General features: G+C 46.3%; 1 protein-coding gene across 7 annotated transcripts in view; it reads right to left on the bottom strand.

Annotated features, from left to right (window-relative positions):
• MCF2L (MCF.2 cell line derived transforming sequence like) overlaps positions 1-18,037 on the bottom strand; it is a 176,850-nt gene that overhangs the window by 124,279 nt on the left and 34,534 nt on the right. For 2 of the 7 annotated variants that reach the window (XM_069970789.1, XM_069970788.1), the window contains exon 2: positions 13,950-14,250. The exons of the other annotated variants lie outside the window; for them this stretch is intronic. In XM_069970789.1, coding sequence (XP_069826890.1) covers positions 13,950-13,986 — 37 coding nt within the window. In that variant the 5' untranslated portion in view covers positions 13,987-14,250. The remainder of the gene's footprint in view (positions 1-13,949; positions 14,251-18,037) is intronic. 7 annotated transcript variants of the gene reach the window in all.

Here is an 18,037-nt window from a genome sequence, read left to right as displayed (position 1 = left end):
TTGCAGTTTGTTCCATTGAGGGTGTATACTCTACAGTAGGTGCGGAACCCAGTCCTTGTAACGCCCGGAGTAGTGGATCCACTGGACCGGGACCAGCGATGGCACAAACCTCACCAGGGAGCGGAGTCTAAGGGGCCGCTGGTTTTCACCAGAGCCCGCCGCAAGGCGGGATGGACTTGCTGCGGCAGGCGACCCCCAGGTCGCTACCCCTGGCTTGGTTGCTGGTGACGGCAGGCGAGGCGTGACAGGAGCAGGTACTGACAATGGCGTGTAAGCGTACCGCAGGTGACAGGCTGAACACAGGAACAGCAGAGAGACGGGAAGCAGGAACCAGGGACTAGGAGTAGGGACTGGGTAGCGGACAGGAATCAGGAACAAGGACTAGGGACCAGGTAGCGGACAGGTATTAGGAACAACAGGGAGCTGGGCCAAACGCTATGGGAAGCATGTAGGGGCTCCAACACAGGGAACAGGGCAAGCTGGGATTTATAGGGGAGTGATTAGGTGCAACTACCAATTAGGAGCGCACTGCCCCTTTAAATCTGAGACAGCCGGCGCGCGCGCGCCCTAGGAGGCGGGGACGCGCGCGCCGGCCGGCACAGCGGGAGACAGGAGCGTGGAGAGGTGAGGCGCCCCCCGGGGCCGAGGTGATAGCAGCGCCGGGTCCCCGACTATGGACACCGGCTGCTGCATGGGGCAGGAAGCGGTCGCGGCGGCGGCCCGGAACGCGGGACGCCGCCGCGGCTGTGACAGTACCCCCCCCCCTTTGGCCTCCCCCTCTTTCTTGCCTGCAGATGGCACAGGAAGCCACAAAGTCTTTGACATCTTGAAACAAACTGGACCACCAGTAGTGGCGAGAGATCCGTTGGCCGGTCTTACGGACTCCAGGGTGCCCGGCCTCCAACGAGGAATGACCCCACTTCAAAATACCTCTTCGAAGCGCAGGGTGAACATGAGTCTTTCCGGGGGGTACTCTCCGAAGCGAGGAGGTGACGACTGGTGCTAGGCGATCAGGCGGTAAAACATGGCAAGGGACTGTGGGTCTGTGGACGAGGACCTTCTGTAAGTTCTCCCGGTGGTGAGAGGACCCGACCTTAGTCTTGGGTACGGAGAGAGGGTACACCTCGGCAGAGAAGGCATCCGCCGAGTCTTGGTCTTCTGCCGGTAGGTCAGATAGAGGCTTGGCTGGGACAGGAAACGACATAGTACACTTGGTCTGAGGTGACCTGAGACACTGGTTGGAACAGTCCTGACCCCAACTGAGAATCTCCCCGGTTCTCCAGTCCAGTTGAGGGGCATGTTCTTGCAGCCACGGGAGTCCCAGGAGGACCGCGGGGGAAGAATGGGGCAGGACGTAGAAGGATATCTCTTCTTGATGTAAGGGACCCACCTGGAGGACTAAAGGTGCGGTCTGGTAGTACACACGGTCGGTAAGAATTTCGCCTGTGACCGAGGAGATAGTCAGGGGCCTGGCTAGTCGGGTCACGGGTAGCCGCCATCTTTGGACCAATGTTGCCGCAATAAAACTGCCTGCTGACCCAGAATCGAGGAAGGCAGTAGTCTGATGATTACGTCCTGAGAGAGTCCGGATGGAAACTGGCATAGACAGACTTGGAATGGTGGCATTCACACCTAGGGACACCTGTCCCACCGGACCTAGGTGCGAGCATTCTCCGGATGTTTGGGGACGTAGGGGACATCCCAGCCGGAAGTGATCGGAACCACCGCAATAGAGACAGAGATTCTGCTCCAGGCGCCGGATTCTTTCATCAGGCGTCAGGTGAGCCCGTTCCACCTGCATAGGAATCTCAGGAGAGGGTTGGGACATCGAAAGGTCAGGATTCTGGAAAACCGGCGCCAGCTGGGGATGGCGACGGGAACGGGTTAGTAAATGTTCATGCCGAACCTCCTCCTCCCTCTCCGAAAAACGAGTATCAACTCGGGTGGCCAGTAGAATGAGTTCGTTCAGGGAGGTAGGCAGGTCTCGGGCAGCGAGCACGTCTCTCACACGACTAGACAGGCCCTTCTTGAAGGTGGCCAATAGGGCGGCCTCGTTCCAGTCCAATTCGGCTGCCAGGGTGCGGAACTGGATGGCGTAGTCACCAACAGAGGAGCTGCCTTGAGAGAGGTTGAGGAGAGCAGTCTCGGCTGAAGAAGCACGGGCAGGTTCCTCAAAGACGGAGCGAAACTCGAATAGGAAGGCCCGGAGATTGGCAGCAACTGGATCATCACGGTCCCACAGTGGCGTGGCCCAGGCCAGGGCTCTACCCTCTAATAGGCTGATGATGAAAGCCACTTTAGAGCGCTCGGTGGAAAACTGACTACTCAAAAGTCAAGAATCCTCTGCACAACTTAGAGTCCCCAGAGTACTTGCTTGGGAGGGCCAGTCGGAGTGAAGAAGAAGCGTCAGGAGGTGGTGTGCGCTGGGCAGTAGTCTGCTGCTGTAAGGCGGCAGTGAGTTGCTGGATCTGCTGTGACTGTTTCTGGATTTGTTGCGCCTGCTGAGTGACCACTCTGTCGACGTCACGGAGATCGGGCACCTCGCCGGGATCCATGGTTGGAGCCTACTGTAACGCCCGGAGTAGTGGATCCACTGGACCGGGACCAGCGATGGCACAAACCTCACCAGGGAGCGGAGTCTAAGGGGCCGCTGGTTTTCACCAGAGCCCGCCGCAAGGCGGGATGGACTTGCTGCGGCAGGCGACCCCCAGGTCGCTACCCCTGGCTTGGTTGCTGGTGACGGCAGGCGAGGCGTGACAGGAGCAGGTACTGACAATGGCGTGTAAGCGTACCGCAGGTGACAGGCTGAACACAGGAACAGCAGAGAGACGGGAAGCAGGAACCAGGGACTAGGAGTAGGGACTGGGTAGCGGACAGGAATCAGGAACAAGGACTAGGGACCAGGTAGCGGACAGGTATTAGGAACAACAGGGAGCTGGGCCAAACGCTATGGGAAGCATGTAGGGGCTCCAACACAGGGAACAGGGCAAGCTGGGATTTATAGGGGAGTGATTAGGTGCAACTACCAATTAGGAGCGCACTGCCCCTTTAAATCTGAGACAGCCGGCGCGCGCGCGCCCTAGGAGGCGGGGACGCGCGCGCCGGCCGGCACAGCGGGAGACAGGAGCGGGGAGAGGTGAGGCGCCCCCCGGGGCCGAGGTGATAGCAGCGCCGGGTCCCCGACTATGGACACCGGCTGCTGCATGGGGCAGGAAGCGGTCGCGGCGGCGGCCCCGAACGCGGGACGCCGCCGCGGCTGTGACAGTCCTATAATATGCAACAACCTTGCAAGACTAGATGCTACCAACAATCTACAATAGGTAGAAAAAGTGTTCTAAAAAACTCAATTTAATCAAGTAATCTGCTAAAATTGTCTGTAGAATAGATGAAATATTTAGCAGAGCTGCCTCTGCCGGATGTAAACAATCTATTTGTAGCACAACATAATGAGTACAAGTACGCACTTCCTCTGAAGTGGATATAGAAGAACTTCCTGAAGCTCATTCTGCAATCTCCCATTCAGGAAACAGGTTAGTGTAGGTAGTCCTTTCTGATCATTACCTTTCCATGTCCCAGGAAATCAAAGTACAGAACAGTTTAGATTTTGTTTAATTTCCTTTAATTGTGAGTAATCAGTGGAAAATACTCAATGAAAATGAGGCTGTAATGTCTAAGATGGTCTCTGGCTATGAGGGAAAGCTTGTCACAAATTTCTCTAATTTGTTCTATACCTCTAAATACAAAGTCTTATTTTTTTTTAAATTAAATGCTTTTACATTTTTGTATTGATTTTTCAAAAAAACACGTACCAACTATTCACTCCCACCAGAGGTGTTTCCATCCCACCCTCTTAACTAGGAATGCAGAACAGAAATGCATGTGTACATAACAATGAGCAGTCACTCATAAGTCTCTTCCTTACATCTCCGCTGCTCCCATAGGCTTCATTCTATGTTTTGTCAGATTGCACCGACCGCCCAAAGAATGAGCAGTGGAGATGCACGCGGCAGCCAGCGGAGTCTGCGGAAGGTGTTCCGTTTAGATTTCGTAGTGTGCACATACCCTTACTCAAGGATAGCTTCAGCACTAAGTATCTCCTTTTATTGACAATCCTCAACTGGGCCTATACTCTTCTATCATTTATCTTTACTTTTGACAGGGTATTTCATTAAAGGAGTACTCTTTTTTTTTTTTTTTTTTTTTTAACCAACTGGTGTCAGATGGTGCTATACAGATAAATCTTCCAGTATTTATCAGCTGCTGTATGTCTTGCAGGAAGTGGTGTATTCTTTCTAGTACAGTGACACAGACCCTTTTCATGAGTAGGTAAACCCCTTACAGAAAACCTCCTTTAAAATGTAACTTTTATTCAATCAAATTAAATATATATTAACCGAGATGAAAAATGTGCCTTTACTATCTGGCACATGTGCAGTGTTCAGACGGATGATGATTAGAAGAAATACTGCCTGGGGTGTTCCTAAAGATAAGGAGGGCAGGGAGGGGGGATCGAGAGCCTAGGGCATAGACACTCAAGGCCATGCCAATTTGACACAGGGCTGGCAGTTTAAAAGTTGTTTTTTAGGATAATAACTGCATCACCTGCCGAACAGACCACAGGACAGATCTTTGATTTAAAGCAACTATCCAAAGGTACAAGCAGTTTGAGGGGCATATTGTGGGTACAGAGTCGCTTTAAGGACCATGCACACAACGTGGGTATAAGGCCTAAGTAGGACAATATATCTTTGGCTATTCAACAGTTCAGAATTACCACTTCCATTAAAGGGGTTATCCAGCGCTGCAAAAACATGGCCCCTTTACCCCGCTCTTGTCTCCAGATTGGGTGGGGTTTGAAACTCAGTTCCATTGAAGTAAATGGAGCTTAATTGCAAACCACACCTGACCTGAAGACTAGAGCAGGGCAAAAGTGGCCATGTTTTTGTAGCGCTGGATAACCCCTTTAATGATTGGTATGTTGGCTTTGGTGCCATTTTACATTCCAGAGATACATAGAGGGAACTTAAAACATTACACACACCACCACTAGGTTTTGGTGAAGGTGGCTCCAGTGTGAGTGGCCCAAAAATACAGATGTCTTAAAAAAAAAAAAAAGAATTTCAGAAATTAGCAGTCAATTCCAAATTAATATCCAATATCCCGCAGCTCTGGTCCCCTGGTCCCAGCCGCTTCTGGGAGTGGGGACCTGTGACGTGACGTGTGTGGCCTGCTCAGCCAGTCAGCAGCCATGGTGGGACCCTCCTACGGCCGCTCACTGGCTGAGCAGGCCTGACACGACACTTCCTAGGTCCCCACCCAGGAGTATAAAGGACAGAGGAACAGGAGCTGTGGGACACCAGTACCAGCAATGGAGCGGGGAAGGCGAGAGCATGTTACTTCTTTCATCCTACCGCTCCATGGCACTCTGCCACAAATCACCCCAGCCCACAGTTCTCCTTTACATTTTCCATGCCACATACATTTCACTACTAACTATACCTTGGTTTTGTCTTGGCTTTTGGGAACAAAAGCATCTGCTTTGCCTACTACCCTTGGTAGTTCTGCCCATGGCTTCTGGAATTATGTATATGTACATGGGACCCAAGGGATCCCATGACAATAGGGCTCTCAATAGCCAGCCCGGCCCCCCTGCACTCACCACATCATCGCTGACATCATGCCCCCCCCTGGGCGCAATAGATCGGACCCTGGATCCCACCTGATGTCGGCACCACTCTCCCTTCCTCTAGACCCCTCTGATTTCCCTAGGCTGCCCGAAGCACCCGCCACCGCTCTCCTCCCTTCCGGATCTCACCTCGCACATTGCTCTCTTCAGCAGAGCGATCCCCCATCAGGCGCTGTGATGACATCATTGCACCTGCTGGGGGATCCCTCTGGCGGCCGACAGGCTGGAGAGAAGAGAGCCAGAAGACAGGAAGACCGGCTCCCTGTCTGCAGGATTAGGTGAGTATAATGTTTTGTGTGTGTGTGTGTGTGTGTGTGTTTTGGGGCAATGCAGGGGGACACTATTACTATGGGGGCACAATAGGGACATTATTATTATATGAAGGGGACAATAGGGGTATTATTACTATATGGACGACACAGCAGGGGGCAATATTACTATATGGAGGGCACAGCAGGAGGCATTATTACTATATGCGGGCACATCAGGGGAGATTATTACTATATGGAGGGCACAGCAGGAGGCATTATTACTATATGGGAGCACAATAGGGGCATTATTAATATATGAAGGCACAGCAGGGGGTATTATTGCTATATGGAGGAATTAGCATAGGGCATTACTACTATATGGAGGCACAGCAGGGGACATTATTACTATATGGGGGCACAGCAGGGGACACTATTCGTATATGGGTATAGAAGGAGGACTTATTACTATATGGAGGGCACAGCAGGGGGCATTATTACTATATATAGGCAGAGCAGGGGCATTATTCTTATAGAGGGGAACAGTAGGAGGCATTACTACTATATGGAGGGCACAGCAGGGGGCATTATCACTAAATGAGGGCACAGCAGGGGGGCATTATACCTATATAGGGCACAGTAGGGGGCATTATTACTATGTGGAGGCACAGCAGGGGCATTATTACTAAATGGAGGGTACAGAAGGAAACATTATTCCTATATGGGGGACCAGCAGGGAACATTATTCCTATAGAAAGGGGGTAGCAGGATCCTAGATCGCCCACGTTATCCGAGTGGGTAACTTTGGTAAATACTGTTGTGTCCTATGAGAATTTGGTATTTAAACAAAGGGGGTGCCCTGCCAAACTCCAAAAAGTATGGGGAATGTGGTGTAAACACTCGGCTACTAATTATTCCGCGAATGGCTTTACTTGCCTTAGGGATACCTTGTCTGCCTCTAATTCTTAGTCTTATGTATATTTAGGATGTTTACTTTTACTTTTCTTTCCTCTTTTATGTACTGATAAGATTTTCTTATTTCAACGGTGAGTTGCGGAGTTCTTTAGCTCATTTTTTTTTGTGTTCTTGGGTATGTACTGACCTTGCTTTATGTTGATGTTTCTGTAGTATGCTTCTTGCCTCGTAACTAGAATTGGATCATAACTTGGACTATACTTTTGCGGAACCTTCTTGTATTCATGTCTTCCTGTATGCGAACATATATCCTGTATGTATTTACGATGCCTGATACTTTTAATAAACGAGTTTAAAAAAAGAAAGAAAGGGGGTAGCAGGGGGTATTATTCTTATATGGGGGCACAGCAGGGGGCATTATTACTATATGGGGGCACAGCAGGGGACATTATTCTTATATAGGGGAACAGTAGGAGGCATTACTACTATATGGAGGGCACAGCAGGGGGCATTATTACTAAATGGAGTGCACAGCAGGGGGCATTATTACTAAATGGGGGACCAGCAGGGGACATTATTCTTATATGAAGGGTGTAGCAGGGGGTATTATTCTTATATGGGGCACAGCAGGGGATTCTACATACGGGACAACCTAGATACCTACTGACTTTACCAAACAGCGGAATTACTACTAAGATGATTGTCTGGCAGGTTCTAAAGAGACAAATTGTAGCTGCAAGAAATTAACATGAAAGTCTAGGCCAAATGGAGAGGAAAAGGAAAGTGATGCCTCAAATCAAAGAAGACGTCACCTGTGAGTCACTGAATGATGTTTTTGTAAACAGTAGAACATTATTTGGTAGGGGTACAACACTGCTCTATACACACACTACTTGCTAGTAACCCGAATCTTGAGAAAAGCCCCCCTTGTTTCCCCAGGGCTGAACTGAGAGAGGTGTGGGGGGGGGGGGGCTTTTATCAAGATTTGCCCTGTAGCCAAAATGACCTAGAAGCTGTCTATAGATGGGTATTATCTCCCTAGTCTATTCCTGGCTTTGGCTTCAACAATCTGTCAGCTAATCTGTCAGACATCTGAACCCATAAGAAATATAGCATGGAGCAATGGCAACGGATCGCTGCTCTCAACATCGTTTGTCTTTCAACATGTTGAAAGACAATAAAAGACAATGATCAGCCGACATCGATCATGTCGGCCGATCATTTTATTTTATTACGGGAAGCGAAATCGTCTGTATTTGCTGATAATCGGCCAAATATGGCCGATAATCGCTTTGTGTAATAGGGCCTTAAGACTCCTTGTTGGAGTGAAACACGTGTGTTTACACAAAGAGATTTGACAGATTTTTGAAGCCAAAGCCAGGAATGGATTTGAGAAGAGGAGAAATCCTAGCCTTTCCTTATAAACTGTTCTCTGCTTATAGTCTCTTATAGTTTCTGGCTTTGGCTTTAAAATCTGTCAGATAAATCTCTGTGTAAACTTGAACATTACTTGAAGGAAAAGGTATTAATGGTGCGTTCACACCTACAGGATCTGCAGCTGATTTTCTGCAGCAGATTTCAGTTAAATAACTGAACACAGCATCAGATTTGATGCTGTGTTCAGTTATTTAACTGAAATCTGCTGCAGAAAATCAGCTGCAGATCCTGTAGGTGTGAACGCACCCTAAAGAGGTATTTTGCTTCCATAGGATTGAATATATGTCCCATGAATATTAAATGGGTACTGTCATTAAAGGGAATCTATCAGCTGTAATTTGCAATCCAAACTGCTGGCGCACATGATACCTTTCTTATTTACAGCTGTGCTTTCAGTGTGTGGTAACATGCTTTTTTATTCTCTAGTGCAAAGAGCCAAAGAGAATTTTCCAAGCTCCTGAAAATCTGCAAGCGGAAATGCTTCCTCTCTCTCAGTCAGTACTTGATTGACCCCTAAAGGTCCCAAGCAGGTTTAGGTATAGTGGTTTTACAGCTTGCTGCCCTTCAGGAACCTGGGAAAGCCTCTTTGTACCAGAGAATAAACACATTTTTTTTACATTCTGGAAACACAGCTGGGTATAAGAAAGGTACCACGTGTCTCTTTGACCTAATAACTATTTAACAGTGTCAGCTGTTTGTAACATGAATAACAGCTGACAGATTCCCTTTAATAAAAACTACAGGAAAGCTTTCCTGTACCCAAACATGTCAATAAACTGGACTCATTCTTCATTATGAATGCTGTTGGAACTTTGCTTACATTTATTTTGCCTACACGAACGATTGTGGGCTGACCGGACTGGCATTACTGCACTTCTCCTAAGGTGCTATTGGAACACTTTCTCGCTTTTGTGGATGGCGATGACTGACAGATGGGAAGTGAAGCATGCTATTGTGAGCTTCTCTCCCTGATCAGTGAAAGCCCAACCAATCAAAACTTATGACATGTCCCAGTGACATGTTCTCCTGACCTGTTATTTGATCCTGACAGCGGCATAATGTAAATCTCTGGAGCTAACTAGGTTAAAAAAAGAAATAGAGCTGGAAGTAAATGCGCAACACACAGATTTTTCCTGGCTCGTTCTCCTGATAGGTCGCTGTTTGAACAATCAGCCCCCAAAACTTTTTTTTTCCCATGACCGTGCCCATTTAAATGAAGATTCTTGGTAATTACTGTATCAGTGTGGCCAAACAAACCACTGAATTTAGGGGACTTGCAGAGATCAAAGTTTTGCCCTAAAAATTGGCTCTTTGAACTTGATTGTAGGAATAAATTATAAGAAAGTTGGCCTAGTTATTTTCGTTCCAGATTCAAACTTGCAGGGAAAAAAATCTAATTCACATATGCTAGACCTTAATAGACATCTGAGGGTGTACATCCACAGAACAGAGAGTTTCACTACAGATGATAACCTCTTCATTGTCTTTGCTGGTGTGAGCAAAGGCTACAGGCTCTTTAGGCCATACGGTAAACAACAATGGGGACTGCTAACATAAGAGACTCAGAAAGCTGTGTGGAGACTTTGACCATTCAAGCTCCACTTGGGATTCTGAGAAGGAGGATATAAAATGCAGCTCTCTGATTTTGGAGGTAGCATCATTGCTCTGTATTACATTCGCAATGTTGAAGGAGGCCCCGTTAACATTTTGAGATCATTCTACTAGAACAAGATCAACTTTATGAGCAAATGTGAATTTATTACCGTTTGGAGTCTTAGAACATGACTTAAGATATAAGCCAAGCTGGAAATCTCTCAAGAAGGAAAGACTAACCACCAGCTGTTTGGAGATATATCACCAGTGAGGGTTGGTTCACACTACGGAATTTGCACAGATAAGTTCCTGCAGATTCCGTGGCTCGTACCCGTTCACGGTGGTGTGCATATCCGCCCGTGCCATAGACACCATTCTATGGCCGAGCTGATACAGCGTTCCGTCAAAGAAACTGACATGTCTATTCTTTCGGTGGAACGTGGAATCGGGCCGGCCATAGAATGGTGTCTATGGAACTAGCGGATAAGCCGTGAACGGGTATGAACCACGGAATCTGGCGGAACTTATCTGCACGGATTCCGTAGTCTGAACCCAATCTAATGTTCTAAAACTCCAAGTCAGATTAAAACACTGACTTGAAGAAAAAGCTACCAAAAGGTGGCATTAGAGAGCTTCTTTTTATATCCTTATTCCCAAAATCCCAAGTGGAGTGTGGATGGTCAAAGTCTCCACACATCTTTATGATGCTCTCCTCAAGGAAAATAATTATCCCTTTGGTCCCACAATGATCGGCCTCTCTGCAGCCAACCCTGCTCTGGACTGACGAGGGGCAATATCTCTGGGTTGCCAGGATGCAGATAAGCTACACCGAATGGGCTAACTTACATTCAAAACCCAGGCCAAATCTACAGACTCTAAAGCGCAAACTACAGGGAAAAAACAAAAGGGCAAAAACAAAACCACATCAAAATACTGTAAATAAAATGTGAATAATTCCTGATATTACATGGTGTACATTAGTAATCCTTTCAGATAGTAGTTTTCACATTAATTCTGTTGGTTCACGCATATGTGAAAGAAAATGACCATTTAATAGTTTATGATATTTATCATTCAATTCTTTTTTGTAGGTTAGAATAATATCTAGGTATTGCAGTTTTTATACTGTAACATGCTCATGGTGTACAGGAGAATGAAGTACCAACCATACACGTAATCACATGAAGATGCAGTTCTCCCTTTAACCTTCATATCACATGTGAAAAGCCATGTGTCAGCATATTATTTCCATAGTAACAGAACCATTATGCTAGAACGGTCATTCACATAGCCACCAAGTATTGTTATCATGCAATTGTGATGTATGGTGCCTTTAATTAACACTTTAAGATGCAGTGCCTATTCCACACTGGGCTCTTAAGCTTTCACACATGTGATATATGACTCAGACGTGAAACAGCACAGAGTGATTACCACTGCAGGAAAATGCTCAATACAGAACCAATGCATATACAACTAATGGTATGATGCCAGTTCTAAAATACTGAAGATATCAATGTGATGATGAAGTCCCCAATGACATTGACAGCATGCATGGTAATACACTCACAACTTGCAACAATTAAACTTATACCATATGAAGGGCACTCATGCAGGAAGGTGATAAACAGGGCCATGTGCACACATTTGTCCCTAGAAAGCTTGGTAAGCCATGCATGACATCCAACGTCCCCAAGCACCTTTGAAAGGACAGCGTGTTACTAACGGAACAAAAAGATTAAGATGAGACAGCTCCTCCTACCAGTATTTTGAAAAACCGCATTTAATCTCCGCATCAGTTCTTCTATGGCCATCTCAGCATATGTCGATGTTCACTTGCAAAAAGAGAAAAGATCCACAGAAAGCATTTTCTTCTGTCTGCTAAAGAAGCGGCTAAGCTACAGCAGAGCTCCCCAGCACTGCATTTCAATGAGCTCCAGGTCCTTGCCTGACACAAAAGGAGGTGGTAAGTGAGCACATTCTCCTCTCTCCTCTGCAATACACAGGCGACTCGTTCACGATTGGAGGCACCATCATGATGAGTCTTTATCACGTCAGGGTCACTAGAACTTCACACCAATATCTATTTATGACATGATGAAGCATTGTTTTCTTACATTTTACATACTGTACTATATAATATCAGAGACAACACACTAACCCCTTGCACAGGGCAGGTGCATTGCAGAAGGAACAATTCTATAGTATGATGGGATTTTTGACACATGTACTATAGTGTGAGCTTTACTGGCCTGGGTTTGGTGACACACAGGTTACTATATTAGGGAACGGTAAGCAACAGTTACCTGTAAAAAAAAAATCAAAAAAAAATCTAGATACTGCTGAAGGGGCAGCCTATAGTTTGCCAATAAATATTCCTATTTCACTAGTTTATATGGTTAACACAAGTATAAGCCAAGTCCATGTGGTCTTTCCTCCTCCTCTCCCAATGTGGTGTACATTACTTCCTCAGGGTGCGTTTACACAGACAGATTTATCTGACAGATTTTGGAAGCCAAAGCCAGGAATGGATTTGTAAAGAGGAGAAATCTCAGTCTTTCCTTTATGAACTGATCTCTGTTTATAGTCTGTTCCTGGCTTTGTCATTAAAAATCGGTCAAATAAATCTCTCTGTGTAAACGCACCATTAGTGATGGCCATTTGCTTACACAAATTACTACACAAGGAAAGGCATCACTTCAGGCTATTTTCACACACAGAGTAAAAAAAAACCCACAATAACAACAATTGTCTGTAATTTTGAGTGAACAGTTGGGCAAAAAAAAGCATTTTTTGCAAAAGCAGGTTGCAAATACTGAGTATGTTCATTATTTGGAAGGTCAAAATCAATTACGGTCATTATTCTGTACTATGTGTGCACTGTCAACCAATTTCCAATTGACTTCAATGGAGTGCGTTATTATAGAAAATATGCCCATATTTTTATCTCCAAATTACAGCCGTTTTTTAGTATTTTTTTACTGTGTGTGACCATAGCCTCACTGAGATGGGAGCAACAGTAGGACAGCATACCTCTATGGTGCATGGCTTTATATCAGTTCATTATGCAGTAAATGAAAATGCATTTTGTAATCAGAATAGGGGGAATTTAACCCCTTAATGATCAAGCCAATTTTTATTTTTGAACTTCAGTTTTTTCTTCCTCATGTTTAAAAGGCCGAAGCTCTTCATTTTTTCATCTACAGACGCATATAAGATGAGGTGAAATTGAAAAAAAAAAAAGCTATTTTTCAAATCTGGGGGTGTCTTTACGCTGTCCACCATGTGTTAAAATTGACATGTTATCTATATTCATCAAGTTATCTATAATTATCATTTTACTACTTTAGTAAGTAGTACTACTTTACAAATACATAAAGTTTAAAAAATTGTTCTATTCTTTTGGCCTATGGGGCTTTGTAATGGCTTATTTTTTTGCGCCATGATCTGTCCTTTTTATTGGCACCACACTTGCGTATATGTGACTTTTTGGTCACTTTTTATTGCATTTTGTTCTGGGATGTAATGTGACTAGGGATGGTCCGAACCCGCCGAGGTTCGGGTTCGGCTGAAACCGAACGCTCGGCATCGGATTACCGCTGTCTGCTCGCTCCGTGCAGCGGGTGGATACAGCGGGAGGACCACCTGGAAAACTGGGATACAGCCTATGGCTATGGCTGTATCCCAGTTTTCCAGGCGTTCCTCCCGCTGGATCCGCCCGCTGAACGGAGCGGGCAGACAGCGGTAATCATTGTGGATGGTTCGGGTTCGTATGAACTCCGTACGAATTCGGTTCGGACCATCCCTAAATGTGACCAAAAATCAACTTTTAAACTTTTATTATGGAATGAGATTTATTGACACAGTTGTGTTCAAACATTTGCATACCCCTGCAAAATTTTAGGTTTCTTGTCCTTTTTTCAGAGAATATGAATGATAACATTTTTATTTTCCCACTCATGGTTAGTGGTTGGGTGAAGCCATTTATTGTCAAACTACTGTGTTTTATCTTTTTAAATCATAAAGACAAGCAAAAAAATCCAAATGACCCTGATCAAAAGTTTACATACTCCAGTTTTTTATACCGTGTATTGTCCCCTCTAACATCCATGACAACTTGAAGTCTTTTGTGGTAGTTGTAGTTGTGCATGATGCTCTTTATTTTCTCAGATGGTAAAACTGCCCATTCTTCGTGGCAAAAAGCCTCCCGTTCCTGTAAAATCCTGGGCTGTATTGCATGAACAGTATGCTTGAACTCTCCCCAGGGTGGCTCAAAGATACTGAGGTCAGGAGACTGAGATGGCCATTCCAGAACCTTCACTTTGTTCTGATATCCAAGGAATTGATAATGACAGTCAGCAGTGTTCAAAACTGTGATCAACAAATGTAAAATCAGAAGCTCTGTAAAAACCAAACCACAGTAAGGTAGACCAACAAAAATTTCAGCCACAACTGTCAGGAAAATTGGGAAATCCACAAGTCAACTGCTGGGAGAGATGTTATAAAGGGAAACAACAGGATATCTGTCTGTCTTTCACATGAACTTTCTGCTACCCAGCCAGCGAATAGAGAAACTAAAGGCTGTAGAGACTGAGACTTCACTGGCAATATACTCATGGACTACAGTAAAAATATTGCAATGCCGACTGCAGGAATACAAATGTTGGATAGGTACAGTAGTTCAAAATGGTAAAAAATATACAGCATTTGTCATTTTAAAAAATGCAAGAACTGAAACCTGAGAACCCACATATACAGGATATCATAGGCTCTGTGAAGATATAGACAGAGTCTATGACATTGGCGAGAAATGAAGACTCTTACTGTTAGATTAAGCACAAAGGATTTACACATTGTCACACACCAATGATGTGAGTCCATCTAACTAAAGAGTAAAAGGACAAATACACAGAATTGTTCAGTTGCCTTCTAGAACAGACATGTCAAACTCTGGCCCGCGGTGCCATTATTTTTGGCCCGCCTAGGAAATCCGAGGATTCCCTAGAGCTGGCCTGCGGTGCTATTATTTTTGACCCTTTTAGTGCCGGGACACTATCACCCAGCAGTGTCCCGGCACCTATCCCTGCGGCGGCTCTGATCTCCCTCCCTCCAGCAACAGCAGCTCACCCGCGATGCATACTGTGTGGGTGATGCTGCTGGGGGAGGGAGAGAAGTCAGGGCCGTTCCTATCAGCCGGCGACCACGGGAGGCACCGGCACTGACATCCCCCGGACCCCGCTCAGCTCTCCATAGTACCCCGACTCCCCTTCCCTGCCGGAGCGCACTGTGAGGATAGCAGCAGCCCGCCCTCCTTCTGGCTCAGCATCGGATGATGGGTCCAGGGATGTAAAGTGCGGATGCTATGTGTCGATTGCGCCCATGGTGTCAGTGCGCTCCGGCAGGGAAGGGGAGCTGAGTGGGGTCTGGGGGATGTCAGTGCCGGCGCCTCCCATCTCCTCTCCACCCCCATCATCTCCTCTCTGCCCCCCATCATCTCATCTCTGCCCCCCATCATCTCATCTCTGCCCCCCTCCATCTCCTTCTCTCTACCCCCATCATCTCATCTCTGCCCCCCATCATCTCATCTCTTCCCCCCATCATCTCATCTCTGCCCCCCTCCATCTCCTCCTCTCTACCCCCATCATCTCATCTCTGCCCCCCATCATCTCATCTCTGCCCCCCTCCATCTCCTCCTCTCACCCCCATCATCTCCTCTCTACCCCCATTACCTCCTCTTTGCCCCCCCCATCATCCCCTCCTCTCTACCCCCATCATCTCCTCTCTACCTCCATCATCTCCTCTCTACCTCCATCATCTCCTCTCTACCCCTTCATCTCCTCTCTGCCCCATCATCTCCTCTCTACCTCCATCATCTCCTCTCTGCCCCCATCATCTCATCTCTACCCCCATAATCTCCTCTCTGCCCCCATCATCCCCTCCTCTCACCCCCATCATCTCCTATCTACCCCCATCATCTCCTCTCTGCCCCCATCATCTCCTCTCTGCCCCCATCATCCCCTCCTCTCACCCCCATCATCTCCTCTCTACCCCCATCATCTCATCTTTACCCCCATCATTTCCTCTCTACCCCCATCATCTCCTCTCTACCCCCATCATCTCCTCTCTGCCCCCACTACCTCCGCTCACCCCCAATCTCCTCTCTACCCCCAATCACCTCCTCACCCCATCATCTCCTCTCTACCCCCATAATCTCCTCTCTGCCCCAATCATCCCCTCCTTTTACCCCATCTCCTCTCTACCCCATCATCTCCTCTCTGCCCCCGCTACCTCTTCTCACCCCCATCGCCTCCTCTCACCCCATCGCCTCCTCTCACTCCATCATCTCCTCTCTGCCCCTCCACCTCCTCTCATCCCCATCACCTCCTCTTTTTTCCTCTCCCCCTTCACCTCCTCTATCCTCCTCTCTCCCCTGTCCTTCTCTCCCCTTTCACCTTCTCTCCCTTCCTCTCCCCTTTCACCTCCTCTCCCTTCCTCTCCCCCTTTTACCCCCTCTCTCTTCCTCTGCCTCTTCACCTCCTCTATCCCCCTCTTTCCTTCTTTTCCCCCTCAGACCTTACTCTCCCCTTGATCTCCTTGTGGCTTGGAGGCTGGAGAAGAGAGGAAGACCCGCTCCATGCCTGGATTAGGGGAGTATGATTTTTGTGTGTGTGTTGGGGCAGGAGGGGGAGGGAGTAGAATGGTGGGTATTACTATGGGGGCAGGTGGCAGGGGGCATTATTACTATATGGGGGGTCATGGAAGGGGATATTATTTTTAAATGAGGGATCCTAAATACGGGGACAACCCATACACCTACTCACTTTACAGCGCATGACACCCAACATGCCACTCTGGGTCAGGGTGTTCAGACCCCCACCGCTCATTAGATGGGAGAAGCATGCTGAATTTCACTCCCTGGCTCCATTTTATCTCTGTCTCACTGCAAGAGACCTTCTTTATGTACTGATTGATGGCCCCAGGCAGAAGGTTACGAAATGCACATCAGGGTGGTGGCGTCCTGGAGGAAGCTGACCATTATTAATTCTAGGTAACATTTGTACTCTGTCTCAAACAAGTGTGGGATGTAATGTCAAGCTAAGACAATTGTGGGTCCAACAACAAGATAAGTACAATTAATCTGCATTTGCACTTTATTCTTAATATTATAATGTAGACCCTATATTGATTCTGTATATGCAACATGTCCTAATTATGTACTCTTTTGGTGGGACTGTAGTAGTGTGACAATACAATACTAAGTATACAGTATCCCCCGGGACTGATACTGTCTATTAATGCATTGCTCTTTTTTTTAATACATTTTTATGTGAAATATGTTTATTAAAGATGAATTTGCTATAGAAACTCAGTATTAGTGTTTTTGTATTTTCCATATTTGTACCCGAGGTAGTGTTACAACTGGTGCACATATATAGCAATTGCTAAGAGATATTTAATTGTGCATATAGAAAAATTGGGGAATCAATCCCAATTAGATGGGAGAAGCGTGCAGCATTTCACTCCCTGAACAACACAAATAAGTACAGTGCCAAGAAAAACACTGGGCTACTGGGCTATTTGTCAACACACATAAAAGCACAAAGGGCCATGAGCCCAAAAAGAGCCCAGATTACCCTGTGTAAACAATATTTAAAACCTAACTTTTACTAGTAGAAAATAAAATAATATAAGTAACATGTGACAAAAGGGATTAAAACTCCTATACCACAGCCTGAATAGTACCAGACAGTGGTACTAGGTACAAATCCAAAGTTAGCTGCAGACTAACTAAAGAGTAGAGGTGGTGGTAACAGACATTTAAAACTTATGGTCCTTTTACACGGAACGATTATCATTTTCACGATAACGATCGCATTTGAGCGATAATTGGCTTGTGTAAACACAACAAACGATCAAGCGATGAGCGAGAAATCGTTCATCTTGGTCTTTCAACATGTTCTCAAATCATCGTTGGTCGTTCGCTGAAAATTCGCAGATCGCTTTGTGTAAAAAGTCTTTCACAGATTCACCCTGTTTGTGTAATGGGCTTAAGCGATCTTAAAACGATCGCAATAAAAAAAAATTTCAAACGAATTATCTCCTCGTCTAAACGCTGATCGTTATAAAAACAAAATCGTTGCCTCAAAATCGTTAAACG

Source organism: Dendropsophus ebraccatus, chromosome 5 (assembly GCF_027789765.1).
Source record: "Dendropsophus ebraccatus isolate aDenEbr1 chromosome 5, aDenEbr1.pat, whole genome shotgun sequence".
NCBI lineage: Eukaryota > Metazoa > Chordata > Amphibia > Anura > Hylidae > Dendropsophus > Dendropsophus ebraccatus.
The sequence above is the reverse complement of the archived record's forward strand: the minus strand, read 5'-3'. Positions and strand labels throughout refer to the sequence as shown.